A 13,803-nucleotide genomic window follows, 5' to 3' on the forward strand; every position below is an offset into this window, starting at 1 on the left:
AAATTTTATTACTTATGTTTATTAAATTTAATTTGAATATCTTAGGTATGTCAGGAAGACATTTGATGTCTAATTCAACATGAAAAGACACCTGTAAAATATTTTTTGTTAACAATGCAATTATCGTTGAGTGATAATTGCCCACTGTGCAATCACCGCTGTAATTTTTCGATAATTGCACACTTCAAACGGACAGATTATCATACGAAGGAAATATTCAAATTTAATACGCCAACCAATGAATAAACCTGAATATCAATGCGTCTACCGATTACTTAAGTTCAGGATCTTTCTAAGACAGGGCGTGTACTTTTGGGATAACGTCCATTTTTTGGGCAGCATTGACTTGGATGGAAAAATAACCTTTTAGTTCAGTTTCCATTAAATTTCCAGTCCGTTCAGAGTAAATTATCAGCTACCGATGGTAAAAATTTCAAGTTACTACTTTATTTCGATTGGAAGTTGTATATTTTTAAATCAAGGCGTGTAATTTCGACAAAACGTTCATTTTCTGGGCAGCATTGACTTGGTTGGAAAAAAACATATTTTGGTTTGATTTCCATTAAATTTTCAGGGCTTTCAGAATCAATTGTCAGCTACCGATGGTAAAAATGCCAAGTTACTACTTTATTTCGTTTGGAAGTTGTATATTTTTAAAGCAGGGCGTGTAATTTCGAGAAAACGTTCATTTTCTGGGCAGCATTGTCTTGATTGAAAAAATTCAGGTTTTGGTTTGATTTGCATTACATTTTCAGGGCTTTGAGAATCAATTATCAGCTACCGGTGGTAAAAATTCCAAGTTACTACTTTATTTCGTTTGGAAATTGTATATTTTTAAATCAGGGCATGTAATTTTGAGAAAACGTTCATTTTCTGAACAGCATTGACTTGGTTGAAAAAAAAACGAAGTTTCATTCAATTTCAATTAAATTTTCAGGGCTTTCAGAATCAATTATCAGCTACCAATCGTAAAAATTCTAAGTTACTACTTTATTTCGTTTGGAAGTTGAATATTTTTAAAGCAGAGCGTGTAATTTCGAAAAAGCGTTCATTTTCTGGGCAACATTGACTTGGTTGGAAAAAAACAGATTTTGGTTCAATTTCAATTAAATTTTCAGGGCTTTCAGAATCAATTATCAGCTACCAATGGTAAAAATTCCAAGTTACTACTTCATTTCGTTTGGAAGTTGTATATTTTTAAATCAGGGCGTGTAATTTCGAGAAAACTTTCATTTTCTGGGCAGCATTGACCCATTTGAATTGAAATTTTGAAAAAGTTGAGATTGAATCTGTTTTGCGATAAAACATCCTGTAGATTAGTTATTGATTCACATTACGCTTATTATTGGATCATTAACTATTATAAAACCCGGGCCCCTTTTTCCAAAACAAAATCAGTGCGAACGTGAACGTTCGTGGCCGCAAAGCGGTTGATAATTATCAGAATGGTTTAAATAATTTCGCAACGCCAACATCCATTTCTTTAATTATGGAGAAGTTGCACCGATTGGGCGCAAAGAGAAAGTAAATCCTCTGAAATTGTCTGATCGCGCATTAAGGACAGAATTGTCGTTTTTTTATCGCCACTTTACAAAGAAAAAACGGATATTGTATTGCGAGAGAAAATCTTTATTTGGGAAACTGGAAACCGCACTAAGTGAACGAAAAATTTCTTCTAGTTGGAATTCATTGGAAATTCGCGAAATTCGATTGTTTAAGCATGGACAATTCGTGCTGAAGCACTTTATTGCAATTCTTTACGGTGTCTAATTGTGTGTAGTGGACAAAACAAGTCGCGTGTGCTTCCGTCGGTCCTTACCAGTTCAATTTGTGGATAAAAGCTCAAGTTATTACTTTGTCATGCTATTGACCTTCATTTTACTGGCATTGAAGTATAACATTTTCCAAAGAGGATTTTTGCTAGAAGTACCAATAGTAGTACGCCTGCTACAAAGAAAAATGGAAAACTGTTTTAAAAGCTTCTATTTGTAAGGCAGAGTCACCCCTGAGGGTTACGTAGTTTCCACATTGCACCGCCTTTCTAACTGGAGATTTTGAACTACTTAGCTGCTAAGTAAAGCACTCAGTGTCTCAATTTACACCCAATTACTTACGTTATACATTCGGACTTATTAGCGCATAAAGCTTTTAATTTCAGTGAAAAGAAGCTGAAACGTTTACTTGCTCTGAATCATTCCAAACCAGTCAAATGAAGAATATATTATAGCGCTTAGCAGAGACCGATGTTGACCGGAGGTTCAATTTGGGTCCATGAACTTGGAATATTAATTAAATAATTTTCAACAGTAGTTTTTAGCAGAACCGACACAAAGAGCGGTTTATTGTGGGCAGGGATTCCCGATTTTAGCTACCTGTTCATCAATTTACGATTAAGCAACTAAAAGCTGCAAGCAAACAGTATCTGGAACAATTTTCTCTCTTTCCTTCCTATGGCCATCTCTAATGGTTTTTGAGTGGCTAATTATTGAAAAGTTGCTAAATCATCAATCAGTTCAGAATAACATTTCATGTTTGATGAAAATCGACTTGATGCTCGTGAAAATAGCATTATCGTGTATTTCCAAATTGCGGATGATTGTGGCTTCGAAAATGGCACTAAATCTGTACTTTCCGAGCCAGTTTGATCGGAAACTGAAAACATCTATTTTCTCCTTTGAGAATGTACGGTCGCAGCCAAACAACATTTAACTAGATATAATAAACAAGGTAAATTGGTCGACCAACATATTTAAACGGACAGTACAGAATCCGCAACGTATTTAAAAAGTTTTCTAGACTCGACCACCTATTGAGAGCCGCAGAAGATTCTTTTAATGACTATTTGCCTTTTAATTGGCCTTCGGAGAAGAGGCACACCCAGGGATAGCGATTTAATTTTGCGAACGGTACAATGGCTAATTTAAAAAATTGGTTCACATGCCGTTAATGGCAATAAATATTGCTTTATTGCTATTGGTATTAACTTGTTATCGAACCTTGCGGCTTTTATTGCCCTAAACTAATTCAAACTGGATATGGGACTACCGGTTTTGAAAGGTTTCATGATTCACCCGGCTCTTGTCGTTTTTTTCCTGCAACCCACGCTTTTGCAACGCCAATAGATTGACTGATCAAAGAAAACAAGTATAAACAATAAATGTCGATGCCTGACCAGACTGTGGCTCTTGCAGGCACTTCAAGGAAAAATGCCTCGAAACCCGATGAACTGTAACGGAATTTATTTTCTTTTTGTTTGTGCTGAAAGAAAACACTGTTTCAGCTTACCTGCTAACTGCTAGAATCGGGCTAAGAACAAGATTCTTTCATTTTACTACCGCGGCTTCATAGAAAAAATCAATGAAAGCATAGATCAGAAGTTGAATGGTACTAACTCGATTTAAGTGGCTGGTCCAATCCAATCCAATTACTGGCAAAAAAATCGATTTTTTTAAACTCACACAGTTAAAAGAAGCAGTTTTTGTTTCTACTGGTGCAAGAGTGAAATTTTGAAGTGTTAAAAACCGCGCTTAGATTTTTGTTCAAAATTAGGGAACTTTAAGAGAAGCAGACCTCTAAGTTTCTTCTACTGGGTAGAGCATTGAGGTGCGCTATTTTTATATTAAACATCGTTCTAGAAAAGTTTCTAGTTATCTCATGAAATGCGAAAGTGCAGAAATAGTCGACTTTTTTAACACCGCGCTTAGATGTTTGCTCAAACTTAGCGATTCTTTACAGCAGCAGACCTCTAGTTTTTTCTATTGGGTAGAGCATCGAAGTGTGCTCTTTTTGATACAAAACATCGTCCACGAAAAGTTTCTAGTTATCTTAGGAAATGCGAGTGCAAAAATACTTGATTTTTCAAAACCACCCTTAGATTTTTGCTCAGACTTAGAGAACCTTAAGAGTAACTGAGCTCTTGTCTTCCCACTGGATAGAGCATTGAAGTGCGATCTTTTTGTTATAAGGCATCGTCATAGCAAAGTTGTTGGTTATCTCGGAAAATGCAAAAGTGCTAAAATAGTTGATTTTTTAAAACCGCGCTTAGATTTTTGCTCAGACTTAGAGAACCTTTAGAGTAGCTGACCTCTAGTCTTTCTTCTGGATAGGTCATTGAAGTTCCCTCTTTTGGATATAAAGCAGCATCGTTGAAAAGTTTCTAGTTATCTCAGAAAATGGAAAAGTTCGAAAATAGTTGATTTTTTCAAAACCGCGCTTTGATTTTTGCTCAGACTTAGAGAACTTTTAAAGTAGCTGACCTTTAGTCTTTCTTCTGGAGATAGCATTAAAGTGCACTCGATTTTATGTAAAACATCGCCGTAGAAAAGTTTCTAGTTGTCTCGAGAAATGCGAAAGTCTGAAAATAGTTGATTTTTTCAAAACCACGCTTAAATTTTTGCTCAGACTTGGAGAATCTTTAGAGTAGCTATCCTCTAGTCTTCCTACTGGATAGAGCATTGAAGTGAGCTCTTTTTTATATGAAACATTGCCGTAGAAAAGTTTCTAATTATCTCAGGAAATGCGAAAATAGTTGATTTTTTTCAAAACCGCCTTTTGATTTTTGCTCAGACTTAGAGAACTTTTAAAGTAGCTGACCTTTAGTCTTTCTTCTGGACATAGCATTAAAGTGYGCTCAATTTTATGTAAAACATCGCCGTAGAAAAGTTTCTAGTTGTCWCGGGAAATGCGAAAGTGCAAAAATAATTGATTTTTTCAAAACCACGCTTAAATTTTTGCTCAGACTTAGAGAACCTTTWGAGTAGCTAACCTCTAGTCTTCCTACTGGATAGAGGATTGAAGTGAGCTSTTTTTTATATGAAACATTGCCGTAGAAAAGTTTCTAATTATCTCGGGAAATGCRAAAATAGTTGATTTTTTTCAAAACCGCCCTTTGATTTTTACTCAGACTRAGAGARCCTTTAGGGTAGCTGACCTTTAGTTCTCCTACTGGATAGAGCATTGAAGTGCGCTCTTTTTGATATAGCATCGTCGTTGAAAAGTTTCTAGTTATCGCATGCGAAAGCGCGAAAATTGCGAAATCTTTCAAAACCGCGCTTATATTTTTGCTCAGACTTAGAGAACCTTTACAGTAGCTGACCTCTAGTCTTTCTACTGGACAGAGCATTAAAGTGCGCTCGATTTGATATGAAACATCGTCGTAGAAAAGTTTCTAGTTATCTCGGGAAATGCGAAAGTTCTAAAATAGTTGATTTTTTCAAAACCACGCTTAGATTTTTGCCCAGACTGAGAGAACCTTTAGGGTAGCTGACCTCTAGTTCTCCTACTGGATAGAGCATTCAAGTGCACTCTTTTTGATATAGCATCGTCATTGAAAAGTTTCTATTTATCGCAGAAAATGCGAAAGTGCGAAAATAGTTAAATCTTTCAAAACCGCGCTTAGATTTTTGCTCAGACTTAGAGAACCTTTAGAGTAGCTGACATCTAGTCTTTCTGCTGGACAGAGCATTAAAATGCGCTCGATTTGATATAAAACATCGTCGTAGAAAAGTTTCTAGTTATCTCGGGAAATGCGAAAGTTCTAAAATAGTTGATTTTTTCAAAACCACACTTAGATTTTTGCTCAGACTTAGAGAACCTTTAGAGTAGCTGACCTCTAGTTTTTCTACTAGAGAGAGCATTGAAGTGCGCTTTTTCAATATAAAACATTGTTCTAGAAAAGTTTCCAGTTCATTCGAGTTTACAACTCGCAACATATTAATATAAGCCGCAACGAATAACTTCGTCGCATAGTTTGGCCCTAAAATGTCCAAAAGTCCAACAGTGAAACAAAATGTGAACAAAAATGAGCTGCTGAAAGAAAGAAAATCCCACGATCAGATTTATCCGGCAGCCCATCTGGGTCATAAATGTCCTAAAGGAAAAATGCAAGATAACGAGCCGACCATCACTCTTTGGGCGGCGAACGGCGTTTTCTTTTGAATTTTTTGGGTGTATTCTTCGGCGGCATTGCTATTTATGAATGGAAAGTGAGTCACGAACAGGAAAGTAATATTTGGAACCACTCTGTCTGGTTAACAGGTAGGCATATGCTCATCTTCAGCCGAAGAGAAATTTGCTAATGCGCGCGTGCCGAAAGTGGACTTATCTGATTTTGTCTTACAACAATAATACAATCGCTATTCAGTTGGTTTGCTTCGAGCATGTTGACTGCCAAAGACTGATTTTAATTCCTGTCCACATTTCCTGGTTAATCGATTTTAGGTATATTAACACGCACCAGAGAAACATTTCCCAAAACTGTTTCACTGGGGGCATTCGAAATGAAGCAACAATAATTTATCATTGCGCTTCTGTTATATTGTTCTAAATAAATTAATACTTGCGCAAGATCTCCTTATACTGGCTGGGCAGGTGAAACAACATGAACAATAGATTTCGTCAAACCAGCGACTGGTGGCTGATTAAAATTAATAATCAAAATTTGCTGTGAATTGCGACGAAAAGAAAATGCAATCTGGCCTTATACGACGCTCGTCTCACTGGCTTTATTAGCACCACTTTGACCACTTTCTAACAAGATTACAGACACCATCGACAAGGCCTGCGGCAGCAGCACTCGAACGAAACCAGAAGGCCTTTTTGGAATGCAGTTTGTGTTGGCTGCGTCGACACGCCGCAAAAACTATTTGGTTTCACATCTTTGTACCAAAGAGTATTAGAAATGAAAATTATAAACGCTCGCCTCTAAGCTGCTTCTTCAGCTTCTAGTCGCCTCAACATCTAATGTAGGTATTTCTAATACAAAGAACCACTCACCTGATTCACCCTTTCAATATCAAAGCGACAATTTATCAGTCAAATCCCAATCGTTTTAGACACTTTTCGAGAACAACACTGCTAAAAAGTTCACACACACACTCAATCCTTCTTCTGAGAGCTTTATCGATAGAGCGGCGCTCAGCTCCCGGGTAACCAAACACTTCGAGGCTGATCGACCAAAATCTAGCAACACGCAATCATTTACATGCTTTTACAACTGTCGATTGCCGTGAAAACAACTGAGCTTTGAAGAATGAAGAAGGCATTGGCATGAGCTAACACGCTGATTCCGTTCCCCTTCTCAACGGTCGAGGTGGGTTTGCTGATTACCTGTTCAATGTTAGTTCACCTGTTGGTGTTTTTAGCGGTCATTTCTTTGGACTTTTTCCTATTCATTAAAAGTGATTATTAAAGTCTGCAGCCATTGGGTCTTTCTCTTCAACTCTGATGAAGTTGTTAGTTTTTCCTTGATTATTTGACCGATTCGCAAGTTCATTTACGTCCATTCATGTTTTCGAAATATTGCAACAGTCCCCAAAAATCCAATATAAATATTTTTTATTTTTCTATTATTTTCTCACTTTGTAGGGTAAAGGGCGGTACCTAGGTGGAAAAATGGTTTCGATTTGAAGTCATCTTCGGTTAATTGTCAAGAAAGTTTCAATGTTGCACCCGGATTGTGGGGCAAAATTGGCAGGGAGAATTGAGCATTGATTTCCCCTGCAATTTGGGAAATTAGAAGTCATTTTAGGATGTTTTTTTTCGGGTAAAGTCCCTTCTATAAGTGCACAATGTTTCTATTTTCAGTCACTATCAGACAATTTTGGACAATTTTTAGAAATTTGCTTTTGGTTTACGGGGTGATTTTTGCACCCCGGAGTTTGGGATTTATTTATTAAAAAACTAATAAAGTGGGATAGTCGTTTTTTTTGTATTTATTTGAGAAACGTCTCCTTTATAAGTGGCAAACTTTTTAGCTTTCAGTCATCATCAGGAAATTTTCCAGAATTTTTTAAAGTTGCATGTGATCTTTGCGGATTTTTCAGCAGGTGCTCACTCACTCACTTGCTCGTGTACTGGAAAAGTTAGCCAGGCACTTTTGTATTAGATTTCTAGGGTAAAGTGTTCTCTATAAGGGGAAAACGTTTCGATTTTGGGTCATCTTCAGAGGATTTTCGGAAATTTTTCCGAATTAAGTTAGAGAGTGATATTTGTATGAGTTTTGTTCGGTATAGTCTGTTTTATCAGTGAAAAAAATGTCAATGCTATTTATTAAACAGAATTTTAATGCTGTGATTTATGAAGTCCTAAGTTTAGCATTAATTTTCCCAAAAACAACCGAAGTCGGTGACCAATTTTTGCATGTGTTTTATAATGCAAAGTGTATTCTATTTGTCAAAAAAAGTTTCGATTTTGATTTTTGAACTTGCTTTTGAAGGCCTAAGCTTGACATTTATTTTCGGAATATCCAGAAGAGTTGGAGAGTAACTTTCGGATGCATTTTCTAGGGCAAACATTGTTTTAGTTAACAAAGTGGAAATAATTTAAAATTTGTACTCATCCTCATGCAATTGACAGGATTTTTTTAGAAATTTGTTTGTATTTTGCGCTTGTTTATGCAGGTCCAAGTTTATAAGTATTTTTTTCAGAAACCACAGTGAAGCTGCAGATTCAGTTTTGAGTGCATTTTGTGGGGCAAAGTGTGTTCTATTTGTGAAAAAAGTTTTGATTTTGAGTAATCGTCAGGAAATTTCTCAGCAGTTTTTGAATATGATTTTGATTTTTGAAGTTGCTCTTGCAGGCCTAAGCCTGACATTTATTTTCTGAATATCTAGAATAATAGTTGGAGAGTTACTTTTTAATGCATTTTTTAGAGGGAACTGTATTTTATAAGTGGAAATATTTTAGAATTTGTACTCATCCTCAGGGACTTTTCAGGATTTTTTTTAGAAATTCGTTTGTATTTTGCCCTTCTTAATCTGCAAGTCTAAGTTTAGAACTAATTCTCAGATACCATTCAAGCTGCAAATTGAGTTTTGAGTGCATTTTTTAGGGCAAAGTGTGTTCTATTTGTGGAAAAGTTTTTATTTTGAGTCGAAGTCGAGTTTGAGTTGGCATTTTTGAGGAGTTTTTAAATATGTGTCTGATTTTTGAGGTTGCTCTTGCAGGGCTGAGCTTGACATTTATTTTCTGAATATCTTGAAGAGTCGGAGAATAACTTTTTTATGCATTTTCTAGGGCGAGCTGTGTTTTATAAATGGAAATATTTTAGAATTTTGACTCATCCTCAGGCCATTTTTATGATTTTCTTTTACAAATTCGTTTGTATTTAGCGCTCCTTTATGCAGGTCTAAGTTTAGAATTAATTTTCTCAGAAATAAGTGAAGCTGCAGATTCAGTTTTCAGTGCATTCTGTAGGGCAAACTGTGTTCTATTTGCGAAAAAAGTTTTGATTTTGAGTCATCGTCAGGCAATTTTTGAGGAGTTTTTAAATATGCGTCTGATTTTTGAAGTTGCTCTTGCGGGGCTGAGCTTGACATTTATTTTCTGAATATCTAGAAGAGTCGGAGATTCAATTTTCAGTGCATTTTGTAGGGAAAAGTGTGTTCTATGTGAAAAAAAGTTTCGATTTTGAGTCATCGTCAAGGAATTTTTGCGCCGTTTTTGAATGTACTTTTGATTTTTACTCATCATGGCAACACGGTGCGTCGATTACGTCATGCATCACAAAAACGACAATTCACATTTGACATTTCGCGCTATGATTTGACGTACCATGCAGTCTAGTTGAGGTTAGAAGACTCACAAATAAATAGGAATACTTTGTGAATTTTCGTCCCAACGGCTAAAGACACAATGAATCTGGACGACTCTACAGGTGTGGACGATGAATCCTTTTTATAACCCAATTATCAAAATGGTTACATTGCAGTTTCAGCCCCGGGAGATCAAACCAAGAACAAACATAAGCCAACCAAGGCGAAGAAAACGAAGGATCAGAAACAGACTGGGCTTAAGGCCGCAGTTGTGCCTCTGGATGGCACAGCTAACGATAAACTAACTGAAAAGCAACTCAGAAAACTGGAATGGGAAAAAAAACTGGCCGAGCAGAAAAAGGACTCAGCAGATGGAATGGAGGCTGTCAGTAAAGCTGCATTAAAGGCTAAACGTAGGGAGCAGCAAGAGGCACAAAGGCAGGCAAAAGAAGTCAAAGTGGCTGTAAGTAGACGGCTTATAAATGCGATCATGTAATAAAGTTACATCAACAGGTCAAACATGAGCCTGTGGACAAACCTTGTGGTAATTTGGTCTCTGTTACTTCTGAAACAGACATCAAATTGCCAGTAGGACCACAAGCGAAGAAATTGCCTGAGAAAAGCAACCCTCGTCTCAAAAAATCCAGTCGGAAGCACGTCCAGTGGGTACAACACTTGTACAGTTTGCCTAATCCAGAGTACTCATCAAAATTGGTGAATTTCAATGGCGTGCATCCTGCTTTCGTGAAACTAGGCGTTCGCTACTCGGAGAGAGTGATTTTAGGGTCTAATGCGAGATGTTTCGCCTTACTGTGCGCAATTAAAACGCTAATCGAAGACATTGAGACGCCGCCTACACAAGACTTTTGTCGACACGCCGAAGACATGTTGCAAAGTTGCACCAATTATTTGCAGGTTTGTATAAAAACCACGCTACAATGTATACGACACGTTATTATTCGAGTATTTTGCCTGAAAGCAATTTTCAAAATGTTCATAAACCATGCATTATGAAGTCTACATAGAAATTATGTTCTATAGGAATGTAGGCCATTTGCAGTCTCAATGTCAAATGCTTTGAGATCGTTTAAGCTTCAACTGAGGCGGGTTGACTCCTCTCTTTCTGATGAGGAAAAGCGAGCACGTTTGCTGGGCGCAATTGAAACCTACATAAGTAATGACATGGTTAAAGCTTGGGATGCAATTTGCCTGAGAGTCAACGAGAAAATTTGGGAAGAGGACGTTATTTTAACTTATGGCTGGTAAATGCAAGATTGTGTGCTTTCCTTATAGTGGCTTATAGAGTCTTCACAAATTTTAGTTCTTCGCTAATCAGCAAAATTCTTCTGCGCGCGAAGAATAACGGCAAGAACTTTTCCGTAATAATTGCAGATAGCCGGCCACTATTGGAGGGTCGAGAATTGCTGAGGCGACTTGTAAGCGCCCACATTAAGTGCAGCTATGTTTTGAACGATCACCACAGTTCGGTGATGAAACGAGCATCTAAGGTTCTAGTGGGGGCTCACGCCTTGCTGACTAATGGATGTTTGATGTCTCGGATAGGTAAAAAGTTATCTCAGGAGTAATGCTTTACGACAAAACTACATCCGAATTCTGAGTTGATAAACCCTCGTTAACCATTGACTTTCAGGCACAGCACAACTAGCTTTAGCTGCCCACAACTTCAATAAACCGGTGCTGGTTTGTTGTGAGATTTACAAATTTAGCGAACGCGTTCAAACTGATTCCTTCGAGTATAACGATATCGGTAAATATTCACTCAACTTCCAGTGGTAGCTAATTGAGTTGAGTCTGATAGGAGATCCAGACCTTCTCTACTCAGTAGACGGCTCGAGCGCCCCGAGCCCCTTGAGGTCATATCGAAACAGCAGCAAACTGGATACCCTTAACTTGCTCTACGACATTACACCTCCGCATCTCATCACTGGTGTTGCAACGGAATCGGCGATCTTGCCTTGCACTAGTGTACCAGCAATATTGCGAATTAATTCAGCCGAGAATATGTAGCTTTTATGCTACAGTGTGAGWTTTGCTGCAATAAATGTTAATTGTATTYCTGGCAAAGTGGTTGATTTGAARAAAGTTCAGTTTCATCGACATGAGGCATTTGCGCGGAACATTTGTTGAACATCATCCGTTAAAACCAAGAAAACCCCCCATTGATTGCAGTTGGGRCTCGWTCGCTTACAAACTTCTACTTTGCTACTAATTAACAGTAAAAACAATCTACTTTTTTTGCTKAAAATATACGCTCAYCGGACTCACAAGTAGGTTTTAACTCTTGAGACTCTCTCTCTCTCTCTCTCTTGTCCGTCGTTAGTTAAATCACATGGAAGCTCGCTAGYCACATAATTAGAAATAGAAAATATCGCTTTAAGTGTACTGAAARTTTCATTTTCTGCAAATWATCAGGTAAATATTGGCGCGTGGTTGATTCAGCACTTGACGAGCACTCAAACGCATCTTTTAGTTGCGTACAAGATTCTCCAAAAATTCATTCTGAAAAAGTTAGMCTTTATGGAAGCTCGCTAATYACATAGTTGGAAAACGCAAATCTCGCTTTAAGTGTACTGAGTTTCATTTTCTGCAAATAATCAAGTGAAWATTGGCGCGTGGTTGATTCAGCACTTGAGCGCTCAAACGCATCTCTTAGTTCCGTAAAAAAATCTTCAAAAATTAATTCTGAAAAAGTTAGACTTTATGGAAGCTCGMTAATCACATAGTTGGAAAACGCAAATCTCGCTTTAAGTGTACTGAAAGTTTCATTTTCTGCAAATAATCATGTTAATATTGGCGCGTGATTGATTCAGCACTTGAGCGCTCAAACGCATCTCTTAGTTGCGTACAAAAATCTTCAAAGATTCATTATGAAAAAGTTAGACTTTATGGAAGCTCGCTAATCGCATAGTTCGAAAACGCAAATCTCGCTTAAAATGTTTAATTTTCTACAGAAAATCTGGTGAATATTGGCGCGTGATTAATTCAGCACTTGATGAGCGCTCCAACGCATCTCTTAGTTGCGTAAAAGATTCTTCAAAAATTAATTCTGAAAAGGTTGGACTTGATGGAAGCTCGCTAGTCACACAGTTAGAAAGCGCAAATCTCGCTTCAAATGTGCTAAAAGTTTCATTTTCTACAAAAAATCTGGTGAATATTGGCGCGTGATTGATTCAGCACTTGATAAGCGCTCCAACGCGTCTCTTAGTTGCGTAAAAAATGCCTCAAAAATTAATTTTGAAAAAGTTAGGCTCGATGGAAGCTCGCTAGTTACATAATTTAAAATAAACCATCTCGCTTTAAGCGTACTGAAAGTTTCATTTTCTGCAAAAAATCAGGTGAATATTGGCGCGTGGTTGATTCACCACTTGATGAGCGCTCAAACGCATCTCTTAGTTGCGTAAAAGGTTCTTCAAAATATTATTGTGAAAAAGTTAGACTTTATGGAAGCTCGCTAATCACACAGTTGGAAAACGCAAATCTGGGTTAAAATGTGCTGAAAGTTTCATTTTCTACAAAAAATTGGTGAATATTGGCGCGTGATTGATTCAGCACTTGATGAGTGCTCCAACGCATATCTTGGTTGCGTAAAACCTTCTTCAAAAATTTATTTTAAAAAAGTTAGACTCGGTGGAAGCTCGCTAGTTACATAATTTAAAATAGACCATCTCTCTTTAAGTGTACTGAAAGTTTCATTCTCTGCAAAAAATCAGGTGAATATTGGCGCGTCGTTGATTCAGCACTTGATGAGCGTTCCAACGCATCTCTTAGTTGCGTAAAAGCTGCCTCAAAAATTAATTTTGAAAAAGTTAGACTCGATAAAAGCTCCTTAGTTACATAATTTAAAATAGAAAATCTCGCTTTAAGTGTACTGAAAGTTTCATTTTTTGCAAAAAGTCAGGTGCATATTGGCGCGTGGTTGATTCAGCACTTGATGAACGCTCAAACGCATCTCTTAGTTGCGTAAAAGGTTCTTCAAAATATTATTGTGAAAAAATTAGACTCGATGGAAGCTCGCCAGTCACATTATTAGAAATATAAAATATGGCTTGAAGTGTTTTGAAAGCCCTATTTTCTACAAAAAATCTAGTGAATATTTTCGCGTGGTTGATTCAGCACTTGACGAGCGCTCAAACGCATTTCTTAGTTGCGTAAGAGTCTGAAAAAGTTAGAGTTGATGAAAGCTCGCTAGTCACATAGTTAGAAAGCGCAAATCTCGTCGTATAGTTTGATAATCTGTGCTCTTGTCTTA

General features: G+C 37.2%; 1 protein-coding gene and 1 long non-coding RNA gene across 2 annotated transcripts in view; both read left to right on the top strand.

Moving 5' to 3' along the window:
• LOC125502549 overlaps positions 1 to 6,781 on the top strand; it is a 24,803-nt gene extending 18,022 nt beyond the window's left edge. Inside the window, exon 3 of the long non-coding RNA XR_007280316.1 lies at positions 5,673 to 6,781. This is a non-coding gene — a long non-coding RNA (uncharacterized LOC125502549). The remainder of the gene's footprint in view (positions 1 to 5,672) is intronic.
• Positions 6,782 to 9,499: 2,718 nt separating this feature from the next.
• LOC109535042 (translation initiation factor eIF-2B subunit delta) lies at positions 9,500 to 11,613 on the top strand. Its single transcript, XM_048661044.1, has 7 exons — positions 9,500 to 9,655; positions 9,710 to 9,996; positions 10,047 to 10,448; positions 10,575 to 10,795; positions 10,855 to 11,096; positions 11,185 to 11,301; positions 11,353 to 11,613. Exons 1-7 carry the CDS (start codon positions 9,634 to 9,636, stop codon positions 11,559 to 11,561), a joined length of 1,500 nt encoding a protein of 499 aa, XP_048517001.1. The 5' UTR covers positions 9,500 to 9,633; the 3' UTR covers positions 11,562 to 11,613.
• Positions 11,614 to 13,803: the final 2,190 nt, after the last annotated feature.

Source organism: Dendroctonus ponderosae, unplaced genomic scaffold, assembly GCF_020466585.1.
Source record: "Dendroctonus ponderosae isolate FM_Combo_2020 unplaced genomic scaffold, Dpon_F_20191213v2 Dpon_F_20191213_1, whole genome shotgun sequence".
NCBI classification, from domain to species: domain Eukaryota; kingdom Metazoa; phylum Arthropoda; class Insecta; order Coleoptera; family Curculionidae; genus Dendroctonus; species Dendroctonus ponderosae.

What these genes read in the sequence shown, in the direction of transcription:
- LOC109535042 (XM_048661044.1), top strand. Translation starts at nt 9,634, where the DNA reads ATGAATCTGGACGACTCTACAG. An exon ending in CAAAAGAAGTCAAAGTGGCT is followed by an intron (nt 9,997 to 10,046) that starts GTAAGTAGACGG and finishes TTACATCAACAG; the next exon opens with GTCAAACATGAGCCTGTGGA. An exon ending in ATGTTTGATGTCTCGGATAG is followed by an intron (nt 11,097 to 11,184) that starts GTAAAAAGTTAT and finishes ATTGACTTTCAG; the next exon opens with GCACAGCACAACTAGCTTTA.